Consider the following 14,921-nt stretch of genomic DNA (forward strand, 5'->3'; position numbering starts at 1 on the left):
GCCTCGACTTGTACACATCAATGGTGTTACTTATCTCGGTGGTCTACTAATCTTACTTATTTCCTATAATCAATGACAAAATCAGAGTAAATAACCTCATAGTTCTATATGGCATTTTTATAACTAACCAGCTGTTAGTTAAAACAAATTATATTGCACTAAAACAAATCGAAGATTACAAAGATGGCTTTAAAAAATTATTTGAACATCCTAGTATTTTACTATGTATATTAAATTAATCTGTCTTCCTCTTACAGAAGAATTGAACGTATCAATGATTACACATAGTATAAATAAGTCAACCCTAAGTATGTCTTTACATTTTTATCCAAATGCTGAATTTGTGACAAAAAAGCTGAATGTTTACAGCTGTTATATTAAGCAAATTATTTTATGCCAAAAGCTAGTTTAGAATCTTAGTGTCGGCTGCTAGACTTTTTAAAAATTAAAACTTAATTTCTAAAAAACTGGGACCCTAAACTAAAATTGTGGCTTCGACATTCCCTAGTTCTCAAAATTATCTTTCTTTCAACACAAAAATCATGAAAATCCGTCGAGTGGTTGATTCAGAATCGTGAAGTAAAAAAACACTGTTTCGTTTTAATATTATAGATACTCATAAGGTTAACATGCGAAACTCTAGAGCCACTGGGGCGGAGCCCGAAAGGATTCTTGAGGTAAGAATATGTCTATATGTTAATCAGGAATGTGAGCTATCATCATACTAAATTTTAACACAATCCGACTAGTAGTTAATGTGTGATTGAACTTCAAACAAACAAACAAATAAACAAACAAACACACAAACTTTCACATTTTTAATATTAGTATGATATGATTAATATACACTTTAAAAAGAGCCCTAGTTTGATTGATTGATTAGTTTCCTAGTCTAATTGACATCAAAACGTCATTCATATCACTTACCGGTAGTCTTATATTATGTTAAACTACAAAGTATGTACCGTACATATTTATGATGGTAATCTGTACATTTTAAATTTAGTCATATAATTCCAGTTAGGCATTCTTATAATGAGTAAAATACACTCCCCAAAAATGAAATTTGTAATGAATGATTTGAAAATAGCGAAGGAGGTATTATTCCTTTGCTAGTAATTGACATACTTGGACATTTATTTTTGGTTTAGTATAGGCTACTGTAAATATATGGAAGGTTTTAAGTCTGGTAGATGGATAAGCACAACCATAGACTAACCAACACAGTAGACTTCTCATCCCATTGTAAATTTTGAAGCACATTTTTTGTGTCTAGTTCATGTACGTGACACATGGGCGCTAGTGTCGACGAAACTTTGTTTCTATTATTTTAGGGTTAATTTCTTGATTTGTGCTTTACTGTTTGGTTATATAACTAGGGGACAAGTTATTGTTTATGATTAGATCGTATTATTTGGTTAAACGAGGTTTTAAATGGCTGTAATAACGGGAAACAAATTGTAAACAAAACATGACCTCTACATAAACCGTACAGAACTAACAATAAAATTGTCTTCAGCTGTTCCATAAGGATGAGAAATCTACTAAGGGAGTATGTTTTATCTATGGGACAACCCTTCTCATAGCAGTAATGAGTTTCTTGGATGTTTCAGCAAATTGCGTCGGATGCCCATGACCTGTTGTCGGGCAAACACAGCTGGGTGGCCACCTCCCATGCTCGCCCCACGTACTGCAACGTCTGCCGAGAAGCGCTTTCTGGTAGGTAGCAAACCATACAACTACATATATCTGTTGATAACTAATGTCAGCCATGCTTCCAACGCAATATGCTGTAGGCCTAGATTTTCTGAAGCCTGTTTTGGATCCTTACCCTACAAGGACATTAACAAAAAAGACCAGTGTTGAATGTCTATAGGTTTATCAGTAAATATCATTCAGGGTTGTTACGCTAGCTTAATTAAATGACTTATTGACTTATCCCTCTACCCTATACCTAATTAAATGTCTTCTCTTAATTTTCTCTAGTCTTCACGTTAACGTTTTATTGGTTCTGTTAGGAGTCACGTCACATGGGTACAGCTGCGTAGTCTGCAAATGCAAAGTACACAAACGATGCTCTACAAAAGCCATCAGCAACTGCAAATGGACCACATTGGCAAGCATCGGAAAAGACATCATAGAAGACAAAGATGGGGTAAGGATTACATAGAATTAAATAATTTATTGTTCAATTTGTTTTAATGTCTGCCTCACCCAGGTTGTATTAATAAAAATTAATATTTTTGAATCGTCTCTTGTACTAGTATATTGGTAAACTTCTTTGAGGTGTTTTGTCTTTGAAAAAAGTATCTTGTTTTGGACTCTATTAAGAGTGTTTTTTGTTTTTTTGGAAATTTCAGTATGACTACTTTTTATTAAAGGAAATTATTGATTCTGTCAACACAATTACATGTTTGGTAAATGTTATCAAGATAGGCTCGTCCATTTACTGACAAGGTCGCTTCAGTAAATGAGCCTCGACCCAGGAGCGCAAGAGGTTTTAGGTGTGTTTAAGGGCGGTATGGGAAAAATTCCCCGCAATGAAGGGGGGAGAAGAGGATATATCTCAAATATCCCTCGGGCCTATTGCGCGTCACGTCCAAACTATGAGCCTTGCATCTGAGGCTTAAAGACCATTAAAAAATCTACATATTCACTTATTCAAATTGTTAAGTAAAATTTCCAAAAGCTGAGAGGCTAAGTATAATCTGTTAAATATTGCCTAAATGCTCAACTTTACGGAACAGATATCATGTTTTTTAAGTTGTTATTTTGTTGGTTTGCGTTTGCAAGTTTTAAGCCTAACAAGCTGATTTAACCTTGAATAGATGATAACATTTTAGCTTATTAGTATAATTAGGGTACCGTACTGTCTTTGTTTTCACTCTTTGTGCATTTTTGCCATGTCCTTTTATCATGTTATGCCGATAGTGATATCTTTTTCTTTAGTTACAAAAAACTGTTAGCACTTGTGTTTAAATTGGTAGTTATGCTTTTGTCCTTGCCTCCTTTCATTGTCAACAACTGATACTCATTTCAATCAATCTTTTATTCAGTTGTTCCTATTAAAACATTTACTAACAAGTGTTACAAAATAGCATGGAACTATGGTAAGGCATGAGTTAACTAATTCTTTAGTGCATTAACTTTTGTTTGTCCAGATTAAACTCTTCTAATTGATAATTGATAATCAGTTTTAGATCAATATAAAAAAAATATTGGTCTAATAGTCTTAAATTGCTCCAGAACATATCAATGCCACATCAATGGATGGAGGGGAACCTGCCCGTCTCGGCAAAGTGTGCTGTGTGTGAAAAAACGTGCGGTTCCGTTCTGAGGTGAGTGTACAAATGTTTGGACTTACAATTGTACAAGTGTTGAATACTCTGTACCAATTGTGCTGTTTGACTCATTAAATGGATTTTTTAAATTAACATCAGTGGTCAGAGCAGACAGTTATTTTACAAGGGATTGTCTGATCTCAGAAGATTACCATCGGTGTTTTTATTGGCCATATTATTCAGAAATAAAAGTACGGTACCGGTATCTTAAGCAGTGGATCAGCTAATTTAAGGTCAATAGTTTTGAAATTTTAGAAAACCCTTTAAAACCATTAACTATGTCAACCAAACACTCTAAGACTGTAGATAATAAAGTTGTTGTCTTCTCACACATTATATTGATTGAATCCAATTAAATGTAGTGAAGGAAAAAAAATATATATGCTTATTTCCAAGAAAAAACAACTGTGAGGTTTTATTTATTTATTTATTTAATAAACCATCAAATTTTGCTGTTAATGTATAAAATGTCTTATGGAATCGTTTCAAAATACTGATGGGCTAAAATAAAGTTTACATTTTTATCAACTAAACGGTTTTTACTATTGTGTGTTATGGGGGAGTGGTTAGAGCGCGGGACTTCAGTCCCTGAGGTCCCAGGTTCAAATCCCGCCAAACCACCAATGGATTTTATCTAAGTGATAATGCCGCAATCCCTAGGTCTAGCCTGAAGTAATGTGAAAAACAATCCCGGGCTTGTTCCTAGTGTCATTGACTATTGGATTAATAGTCAAAGCTAGCGTCCTAGGAAAAAAAACCTATTGTGTTTTATTTGATGAGTATAGATAAAATCACAAGTACTGCAGTCCTTGTGATAGACATTCTGCACATCATCTTGCCCAAATGTCTGACTCATAAAACACAAAGAGCTATCAAGTTTTATGTTCCCCGTTTCAGTTCATTGATGTTTGAGATTGGATGGTTCAAATCCAGTGTAAAAATACAGACGGAAATTCTTTAGCAAAGTTTTTATCCCTAGAAACATTTCTAGAAGCTTCTAGAAACTAGAGTTTCATCAACAGTGGCGGTCCTAGGGGGGTATGGGAGGGATATATCCCCCCCGAAGTATTTTTAATTTTATTAGCTAACATACCCATGTAGCACAGATGGTTGGGCCAACGTTGGTAAATTGTGGAGCCACACAGTTGGCCAACGGTAGAAATGTCACCTCTTTAAACTGTTTTCCATCCAACCATTGACCAACCGTTTTATTTCACTCAAAATAATAAAGATTTAGTACGAAAAGCATAATTATTAGTTGAGTAAATTGATTAAATAGTTCATAAAAACAAATTTTGAAAAAAAGCTAGAACAAAATTTTTCGGCCCAGACGGGTCTCGAACCCGGGTCCTTCGACTTATGAGCCTCTTACTTTACCACTGAGCTATCTGTGATTGTTGATATAGAGAGTTTTCAAGTGGTGAAAGAGTAGCCGACAGTTGCAATGGTCGCAATACTTCAAACATTTTTGATACTACACAGTATAATATGATTCTGTTAATCTGTTAAGGCATCATAAGTAGTTTTTTTTTTTTTTTTAGTTAGAGAGGATACTGGTATTTGAATATATATTAATTAATTACTGTTAGATTATTAATGCTATTATAATTGCCTGTTATATGATTAATTACTCTTTCCCCTTAAATTGTTGCAAATAAGTTAAAGAATATTATTTTAAAAAATATTTGCATTATTATAATTATTAAAATTCATTGTTGTAGCCCCGGAACTGTATAAAATATCTGGTTTTACAATACCTTTATCAGTTCCAAAAACTTTTGGAAACTTTTGGAACTGATAAAGGTATTGTAAAACCAGATATTTTATTATAATTATGTTGTGAAAGCTAGACCCAGAGAATGAAAGTCGTGTAAACTCAACTATGGACCATCGTTGGTCCAACAAAAGTATCTTTTGTTGGTCCAACGGAGTGAAAAACGGTTGGACAACGGTTGGCTTGATGTATGATACCCAGCAATGCATATTAATGTATTTCATTAACAATGAACCAATGTTGGTCCACAGTTGTAAATATTGGTTGGCCCAACTACGAGATATACAGTTGGACAACGGTTGGTTGGTTGTGGAAGCTCCAACCAACCATCGACCAACTGTCCCACAGTTGGCCAACGTAGGCCCAACCATCTGTGCTACATGGGTAAATACTAGGCCTATTAGCTATAAGCTGGAATTCTAAAAAAAACCGACTTTTGCTGGATCACTAATTCTAAGGAAATTGCCTGCCTCTTTAAAGGAGTAATCAAATTAGAAATTATTTAAATCTAAATAAAAAAAAAAACATTTAATAGGAAAGGCGCCTTATACAATGGAGGAACTCATTGAATAAATATTCATACTTAAAATGTATTTATATCTAAGCTAGTTTAGTACTTTATACTTGACACTATTTTTGTACCCATGTACATGTAAGGAAAATAAAGATATTTTGATTTTATTTGATTAGCTGGAGCATATTTTAGAGCTCAAATAACGTGATAGGTACCTATAAAAATACATAATTAGGCTTTGAATTCCACATTTTTACCGGGGGGAACCCTTGGACTCCCCTTTTTTCTGGGGGATATTTAATACCCCCACCCCCCGGTAGTCATCAACCCCCCCCCCCCAGGTGGTCATCAACCCCCCCCCACCCCCGGTGGTCATCAACCCCCCCCACCCCACCCCGGAAAGAATGAAATCCTGGGACTGCCACTGTTCATAAACAATTTCCTAAGGTTTCTGTTTATTTCTTTGAATGATTTTTTCATGGTTTTAAAGCATTGTTAATTAATCAGCAGCATCAATTACTTTTTCCATTGAAAGCATAGAATTATGAACTCAGATTGAAATAAAATGCAGTTTCGCAACCCAATCACTTAACTATTTTAAAAGTTACAAATGCTTTATACATATAAGTTTTTTTCAACAAATTACTCTAAACAGTCTAAACATGCCCACACATTTTTTAGTCTGTTCGACAAATTTAGTTGGCTTAATCGATATTCCCCCCATTACTGTTATGCTTAATGTATATGTTGTAGCTGATTGACGTTTTGGCAAACATCAGCTTTTGTTCTATTTTAAAGGTAGGATCAAGTGGAGGGGATAGATTTCTACCCCAAAAACCACCAAAATTTTAAGAAAGGAGTGTAGCAAAATAGTGTAATCGATGACAAATTGGCACTTAATAGTGCTACGGACTGTAAAACCTATTAGTGAATTGTCTTGGCTTTGTGTCCTGATTCCACCTATCAAAATTTGCCAGTAGGCTACTGTTCGTTGTTTAACATATCATCTCACCTCTTGCTTTGCTTGATCTGTTACACACACACACACATACCTGATGCAAATGTGGATGGGTTTCAGCAGAGGTTTAAAGAGACACACCAAATATATTTTTTTCCTGTTGTGTTTTTAGAAAGCATCATTAAATGGAAGCCCAATGACAAATTGGATCTGGGTCTGGTAACAATCTTGCTTGGAATTGAACTAGCGACCTTCAGATTGGAAGGCAGTGTTTTAAAAAGGAAAAGAATTAATAACTAAGTTTGTATCTATTCTAGATTACAAGACTGGCGATGTCTATGGTGCAAAGCTACAGTACACACCGCATGTAGACCTGGTATGTTGGAAGTCTGTCCTCTCGGCCCATCACGGGTCAGCGTGGTTCCACCAACAGCATTGCACAGTATAGGTAAACTTTTGTGGAATTTACGATGAGTTTTTTTTATTTCTATTGACTACATCAGAATCTCTATTCCTTAATTACGTTTTATTCCATGATAATGTTTAAACGAAACATTCCTTGATAAAACGAAACTGTCGAAATAAATAATCATTCTACATCCATACGACTTATTCAATCAGCTGCACAACTGTGTGAAACAAAAAGTACAGTCGACTCCTGATCCGACACTTAATAGTCTGACATCCTTGGTAATCGAACAATGAATGTCATCAGACAGTATCGGTAAAGTACAAAAATTTGATCTGTCTTGTATGTGACAAAAAAAGTCAAACAACTTTCCAGTTGCGGTGCCCAATCTAATCATACGGTCCTTGCAGTGAATAACAGTCATTATTTAGAAGAGAAGGTAAAGAAGGATTACATCAATTAGGATGGTGTGTGGGAGGGATGATGGAAAGCTTAAAGGTTTGACCTAGAAGGAAAGAGACGACTTGTTTAAAGACAATTTTATTCATGACGAAGCACCTGTACAAACATCCTGTAATACTCTGTAAGTTTTGTGCCAATAAATATCATTCATTCAATGTTTTGAATGACCAATCCAACATGTAACCCTCCCCAATCATTTTGTTTACTGTAGGTAGTGACGAGGCGTGGGAAGCTATACGACCGCAAGACTGTTCACCTCTGCTCGTCTTTGTCAACTCTAAGTCTGGCGACAACCAGGGTGTTAAGTTCCTTCGAAGGTTCAAACAGCTGTTGAACCCAGCGCAAGTCTTCGACCTTATCTCCACCGGGCCAGGGCTTGGGTAAGTGTAGGCTTTTAGATACTGAAGTATACATCCTAGCTATTTGGATCAGTACCGATTATGTTCAAAAAAATAATATGTCTAAATGATATAGATTGTTGAATAGGTATATTCCAAGAGTGTTACAGCCAAATAGTATGTTTCATCACTAATACTGTGAGAGGTCTGGTGTGCACTCACGTTACATGTGTGAGGCAAAGCCGAACATCGAAACACGAAACTTCATGTGCAAGGTTAAGCATGTCAGAGTGAACTTTACGTACGAGGCAAAACCAAGAACAGGAATAATTAGAGCAATTGCTGGAAAATCACTTTTGGTACAAGTTATGAACGATAATTTGCATCACGTAATTATGCCTATTTCTGATTACGGTAAGATTGATTAGCAATGAAAATAGATGATTTAAATTATGAAAATACATGATAAAGAAACACTAGCGAGTGGAGAGGGCCAATATAGAACTTAGTGAGAGAAAGGGAAAATCAGCTGATCAGTTTTCCCTTGCTGAAAATTAGAGCTTGGGAAATAATAATTTTCTTTGATATCAGCTATCATCAAAATATTTACTTTTCCTACAGTCACCCAACAAAGTGGGCTTCCTTACACAGATTATAGTACAGAAAGCCTTACTTTGGTGCACAGTTTTTACTTTGTGAAAGAAAGAAAGAAAGAAAGAAAGAAAAAGCGCTTTATTTCCAAAATACCCAGAGCACAATAATTCGTCCCACGCAGGGGACGTGCCTACGCGCTACAGCAATGACCTTTCGGTCGTCTGCCGGGTTGGCACGTCTAAAACTAAATCAAAACAATTTTTGGATTCCTTTAAAATAAAATTATAAATCTTTCCTTAAACTAACAGTTATGGCCATTATTTTAAAGTTAAGAAATATAATACAATCCAACCAGTTTCTCTAGTTATATCGGTTTTTTTTTTGTTTTTTTGTTTTTTTTTGAAGTTTGGAAGAGTACGATATTTAAATTTTTTATGATATTTTTTCCTCAATTGTTAAATTCTTGTATTAAAATCCACCTGTATTGCCAGGCGTTTTTTAAATAATTTACTAACGCTCGCCAATCCCTGCCATTTAAAAAACTAATATAATCCCGTTCAGAAAGGACTCTATTGTGTAAAAAAGTTAATCTAAGATTACTTAAAATTGGACAAATAGCGATGAAATGAAATGTGGTTTCAATTTCACCCATATTACAAAGAGAACAGAACTTATTTCCCGTTGACCAAGGTTTACCATTCAAATAGAGCAGCTCTGCCCTAGCCTTAATTATCCAGGAAACGAAGCTGACATCGGCGTTATCAGTAAGGTAGCTTCTATCACCAAGTTCAAGGCCAAGGTCGAGGCTGATCAGCTGACTGTGGTGAATGGACGTGCGTGCGCGCCCTATACACTCTCCTATCCATGCGTCACTCAGCTTTTCCACCACCGTCAGACATCTCGATTTTACCGCCTCTGATCCAAAATCTACATCAACCCCTACCTTCTCACCTAGCATCTTCCACTGTCTGCACCAATCTAAGTTATGGTTTATAATTTGTTTGGCTAGAATCAAAGGAAGTCTATTATCGGGGAAATGTAGTACTTTTAATAGGTAATTTAAATTCGTAATCATATTATAAAAAAACAATTTTTTAAATCCACTTTCTAAATAAATCACATAGTTTGGCGTGTTATAAGGCAATCGGAAGAGTCTCTTTAAAAACAATTTTTGAACGGATTCTAGGAATTCAGATTCGAAGCAACCCCATACCTGAGCCCCATAACTAACAATTGATTTTATGACGGAATTAAAACACATAATTTTAGATGATAAAGGCACAGATTTATTATTGATTAAGTTATTCCACACCGAGTTAATTGCTAATTTTGCTTGCCTCGCTTTATCTTTAAAATGTGATTGCCAAGATAACGTCGCTGTGAATAACACTCCGAGGTATTTATAGCTGTTTACTACTTCTACACGTTTCCCATTGAACCACCATTTATCTGACGAGGCCAATCTACCCCCATTTCTGAAAACAATTATTTTTGATTTTTCAAGATTAACTCTCAAATTCCATGTTTCACAGTAAGTTTCTAAATTTCTTATCATAAGTTGTAAGCAGGTGGACGTAGGCGCTAACAACACAACGTCGTCGGCATATAAAAGAATGTTTATCCTAGTCCCTCCAAAATTACAGCCGCCACCAAGTGCCTCAGGGAGATCATTAATAAATAAAGTGAACATTAAAGGACTCGCAGAACATCCTTGCCTAAGACCTGTCGAAGTTTCAAAATTTGCTGTCACACTGTCTCCACACCACACACCCCCTCTAGTACCATCATAATAGTTCTTAAAAATATTTAAAAATTTTGTTGAAACACCTAGACAGGATAACTTAAACAGTAGCGACTTCCTATCAATAGTATCGAATACTGCCGAGTTTTTACTTTGTGTTCACCAGTATTCCAACCTAACAACACAAAACAGTGTGCTTTTATTATGAACGTAATCCGTGTACCCTTTTAAATAAGTTGGCAACACTTAAAGATATTACGACTACGATCAGCTGGTGCAGCGTTTCCCATTTTGTTATATGTTTAGATTAAACCTAACCTAAAAACGTGTTGTATAGTGTTTGAAAGACTAATTATTTATATGTACTATGTAACTGTAGGAAAAATAGAATGTGTAACACAAGTGCAAACTGCCTTTGCTGCACTCGAGAAACTTTCCAAACTCGCCTACGGCTTGTGCGTAAACATTTCTCTCGTGTGCAGGAAAAATCCACTTTCGCCCTCTAGCTACACAAATAACTATTCTGTAGGGTATGGAGCTATAAAAAATTATATTTTCTCCCTTTAATTTTGTTACTGAAATGGTTGACGTGTCATCAAAGATGCTATGCTTGCCCCTTGAGTTTGGCTTGGTTTAAAGCAGTTAGCATGTTTGACAGAAAGCAGTAACGTACATCCGCTTACTCGGTCAGTTGTTAAATACAACTATATAGCTTGGTACTAAAACCAGGGGGTAAAATTCCGGCCGCGAATTTTTGAGTTTCGCGACATCAGCTCGATGTATTAAACGCGGAATTAAACATATATTTTCACGGTTGTGAGTTTAATCAGAACACATCAAATTATAAAAACCTAGAATGTACGGCCCGGATTTTTACCCCCGGAATTTTACCCTCCGGAATTTTACCCCCTGGCCAGATATAAATTAGTGAGAATGATTATATAGTCGTCATTCAGTTTTAATTTAATGGTAAACATTTTATTATTAAGTAGCCTATCTTAATTTATATGTAACATTAACTAATCGAACAGGGTTTTAATATTAATTTTGAGATTCGAGTGTCAGGATTCGATCTTTGAAGCCAACTGTTGGTTAATATGATCAAAATAAAACAGTGAATTCTGTTTAATTAGTTGAGATTACAAAATAAATAAATAAAGATAGGCTACTAAATAATGAAATGTTTACAATTAATTAAAAACAGAAATAAGAAAATCAATAATTTAATTTCTAAAATCAGCCAGGGGGTAAAATTCCAGGGGGTAAAATTCCGGGGGTAAAATTCCGGGGATAAAAATCTGGCCCGTACATCTTCAGTTGCCTAAACGCTAGTTATATGGACAGGGGGTAAAATTCCGGTTTTTATCGCTAATCTAATTAATCACGCTCTGACTATTTTCATTAGACTTCCAAATCCGCGGGGGTAAAATTCCGGCCGAGAACAAACTTTTGGCCACTCAGGTTACTACGTCATAGTGACGTCAGCTTTGCCCAGGGGGTAAAATTCCAGGGGGATAAAATTCCGGTGACCCATTCTGATTCATTACCTTAGCAAAGAGATATTAGACATTTGGATTAAACCTACATGAGGTTGTCATTGTGGTTTAAGTTGCTGTTAATGGACGATGTGTAATCGATGTTTAAGTTTGCTATGCTTATGGTTAATGATAGATTACGATAAAATACTGGAGGAAGTGTGAAAACAATGGAAATTCTAGGTGACCTGTGCTTTGCTGCAAGATTTTTTTTCAGACAGATAAATCAAATTACATGTGACATGCGATTCTTGAACCAATAAATCAAGAAATCCTAGTGTAGTTTACTAGTCTTGTTTGTCTACAGATTACGCTTATTCCGTCACTTTGACCCGTTCCGGATATTGGTGTGTAGCGGAGACGGATCTGTTGGATGGGTGCTTTCAGAAATTGATCGGCTGAACATGCAGGTAATACTAAGATTTAGCGTAACTGTAAGCTTAATACTAAGATTTAGCATAACTGTAAAATAATCATTTAAAATTTTCGAGTGTCCCCCCCCAAAAGGGGGGATTTGGGGAGCAACTAAAAATCTTTCAATGTAAGCCCCCATCAAATGACACCTCATTTTGAAGTGTTTACAAAAACTTAAAGATTGGTGAAAACCAGAGTTTGCTATCTCTTCTCTATCCAAAATGGTAGCCAATATTACCAATATGAACCAATTTTACCGTTGATTTTCCACAACATTTTGACGGGATACTATTTTGGATAGAGAAGAGATAGCAAACTCTGGTTTTCACCAATCTTTAAGTTTTTGTAAACACTTCAAAATAAGGTGTCACTTGATGGGGGTTTACATTTAAAATATTTGAGTTGCCCCCCAAATCCCCCCTTTTGGAGGGACACTCAAAAATTTCAAAATCATAAAATGAAACTTCCTGCTAAGATTGCACGACCACCAAAAGGATATCTCTGTATATTTACTAGGAAAAATATTAGAGGGGGGGTCTTGACTTTTTATTCACCCTGTATAACTTAGTGTTGTGTTTGTTGTACAGAAGCAGTGCCAAGTAGGAGTGTTGCCGCTAGGGACAGGCAACGACCTGGCCAGAGTGCTGGGTTGGGGCTCGTCTTGTGATGACGACACACACATTCCCCAACTACTGGACAGATATGAGAAAGCTAGCACCAAAATACTTGACAGGTAATTCAAGTTAATACATGTAATTCAGAATATTCTCTGGTTGGGATTTGTTTTAACCGTCACAAGTTGCTAAGAATTGTCATTATTGCCATCTGCAAATAAATTATGTCCCTTCCCAAACCAAAAGTACCTAAAGTCCATTCCTAGTACAATTACTGGTCTTGTTACTATCTAAGGTAGGACTAGACTTTTTTGTCAGATAGCATCATTATGACATTGATGAAGGTTCTACTGTTATCGATTTCGGCGATTACACCACATACCTAGAATCGCCGATATCAATAACAGTAGAACCTTCTGTAGTTATTGCCTTCCTTAGATAAAGACTCCATCACAAACCAACAGTCAGTGAGTAGTTGAAAATGGTGACTACCAGAACGAGTGTCCTACAAAGATGTACCAAGTGTGTGCAGACGGATGAAAAGGAGTGTGAATATACGCGATTTGTCCAGCACGTCACAGAGTTCACCAGAGGCCATCTCTTGAAGTTTGTTTATAATATTACTTAATGCTATTCCTAGAGTGTCACTTTACCATCACATAGCCAAGGCCATTGAAAATCAGTAATATTTAAATATAGGACCTCTGGGATGGAAGCTCTTTTCTCTACTATTAGACCAGCTTGTTCCCAATGTTTAAGGGGTTTGGGTATGACAGTAGACAAAAACAAACCGATTTAAACCAAGGTTTTTTTCTAAATAGTGGTGAACTTTATGCAAATACAATTCTGAAACAGTTGACACATAGATATTGAACCAAAGTTGTTTTAATATTATTTTACAATAATTTTAAATACTTATACCTGTATGTCTTGCGTTTATAAACATTTTTACTATTATTCAATTGTAACCTTGTGTGTCTGGGTTTCAGGTGGAGCATAATGACGTTTGAGCGCAGCATATCCATGGGATCATCCACCAAGTTGACGTTGAGCGGGGGAGTGACGGAGGAGACAGTCACAAGCATGGCAGCGTACGAGGACTCGGTAGTGGCGCATCTAGCTAAGATACTCCAGTCTGACGACCATTCTGATATAATAGCTTCAGCTAAGTGAGTTTTGAATAGTCATTCATTTATCGTTTCACAGATTTTTGTTTATCATTGAAAATTTTAATCTAGTATACAACGCTGGCCAAAAATTATATTCTAGTAAGGTAGTAAAGTTAACATTTGTTTTTTTTTTATTTTAAACTTTTGAATACCGTACATGGTTACTGTAAAACTTAACTGATAAACAATTGTTTGAGAAAACCTATTGGTGACGTTATTTATAAGACCTTTAACTGCAACATAAACAACTTTAAACGGAAATTGTGATCTAGTGTGGTAGTGGCCATATTGCAATAATTTTGGGACATGTTTTCCTACACTCTACACTTTCAGCTATCCCATGAACCATGTCTCTTAGTGTTGTTTGTACTGTAGTAAAAAAATGCTGCATTGAAAATTACTGTTGAAACAGTTGTCTTAAGTTTGTTTACTGGCAATGGCAAGGTATGTTTATGCTATTTTAATTATATAGAAACAATTGTTATGGCTTGATAAATGATCTAATTTGTATGTCAAATACGAGGCTTGTAAATCAAGGTCTTGTAGCAACAAGCTCCTGTCTCGCAACCAAGCGAGTAGTTCAAATCTGAGATTATCCGTATTCTTTAATTAATCCATTGCCATTTTATCCAATTCTCACCTGATTGGTTTTCATTAAAGTACCCTAAAACTGAAGAAAAAACTAATCTTCTGTCAAAATGTTGTGGTCTCAAGAGTTAACTGGTATTTTAGTCCATTGCCAGTTGACGTATGTGAATGAAGTAAAATGTGGAGGGAGTTCAGAGGTCTTATAGAGATAGTGTTAACAACATGAGTAGAAAATTTAAGGTACAAGCCTTGGTGAGTGCCTCAAATCTGGTCAAAGCTGGTCTATTAACGCGAGTTATGTACACTACTTTACCTAGGACAATGTTAATTACTAAAAATCACTACTCATAACTTCTAAGAGAGGTTATGTTTTCATTTATAACATCTCATTGCCACTGACAGTGATGCAATGAAACATTGTACCAAACACTAATTGCACCATTCAAGAATTAAATTGGGCTGAACAGCTG

At 35.7% G+C, this 14,921-nt stretch overlaps 1 protein-coding gene across 3 annotated transcripts in view; it reads left to right on the top strand.

Moving 5' to 3' along the window:
• Positions 1 to 14,921, top strand: part of LOC128991546 (diacylglycerol kinase eta-like) — a 139,608-nt gene that overhangs the window by 94,511 nt on the left and 30,176 nt on the right. For all 3 annotated transcript variants that reach the window (XM_054414529.1, XM_054414528.1, XM_054414531.1), the window contains 8 exons: positions 1,614 to 1,719; positions 2,019 to 2,155; positions 3,247 to 3,338; positions 6,905 to 7,035; positions 7,670 to 7,838; positions 11,974 to 12,076; positions 12,668 to 12,813; positions 13,684 to 13,863. In XM_054414529.1, the coding sequence (XP_054270504.1) occupies positions 1,614 to 1,719; positions 2,019 to 2,155; positions 3,247 to 3,338; positions 6,905 to 7,035; positions 7,670 to 7,838; positions 11,974 to 12,076; positions 12,668 to 12,813; positions 13,684 to 13,863 (1,064 nt within the window). The remainder of the gene's footprint in view (positions 1 to 1,613; positions 1,720 to 2,018; positions 2,156 to 3,246; positions 3,339 to 6,904; positions 7,036 to 7,669; positions 7,839 to 11,973; positions 12,077 to 12,667; positions 12,814 to 13,683; positions 13,864 to 14,921) is intronic.

This window comes from Macrosteles quadrilineatus, unplaced genomic scaffold, assembly GCF_028750875.1.
Source record: "Macrosteles quadrilineatus isolate MER2022 unplaced genomic scaffold, UCM_ALF_1.0 Scaffold_4__1_contigs__length_99947679, whole genome shotgun sequence".
Classification (NCBI taxonomy): domain Eukaryota; kingdom Metazoa; phylum Arthropoda; class Insecta; order Hemiptera; family Cicadellidae; genus Macrosteles; species Macrosteles quadrilineatus.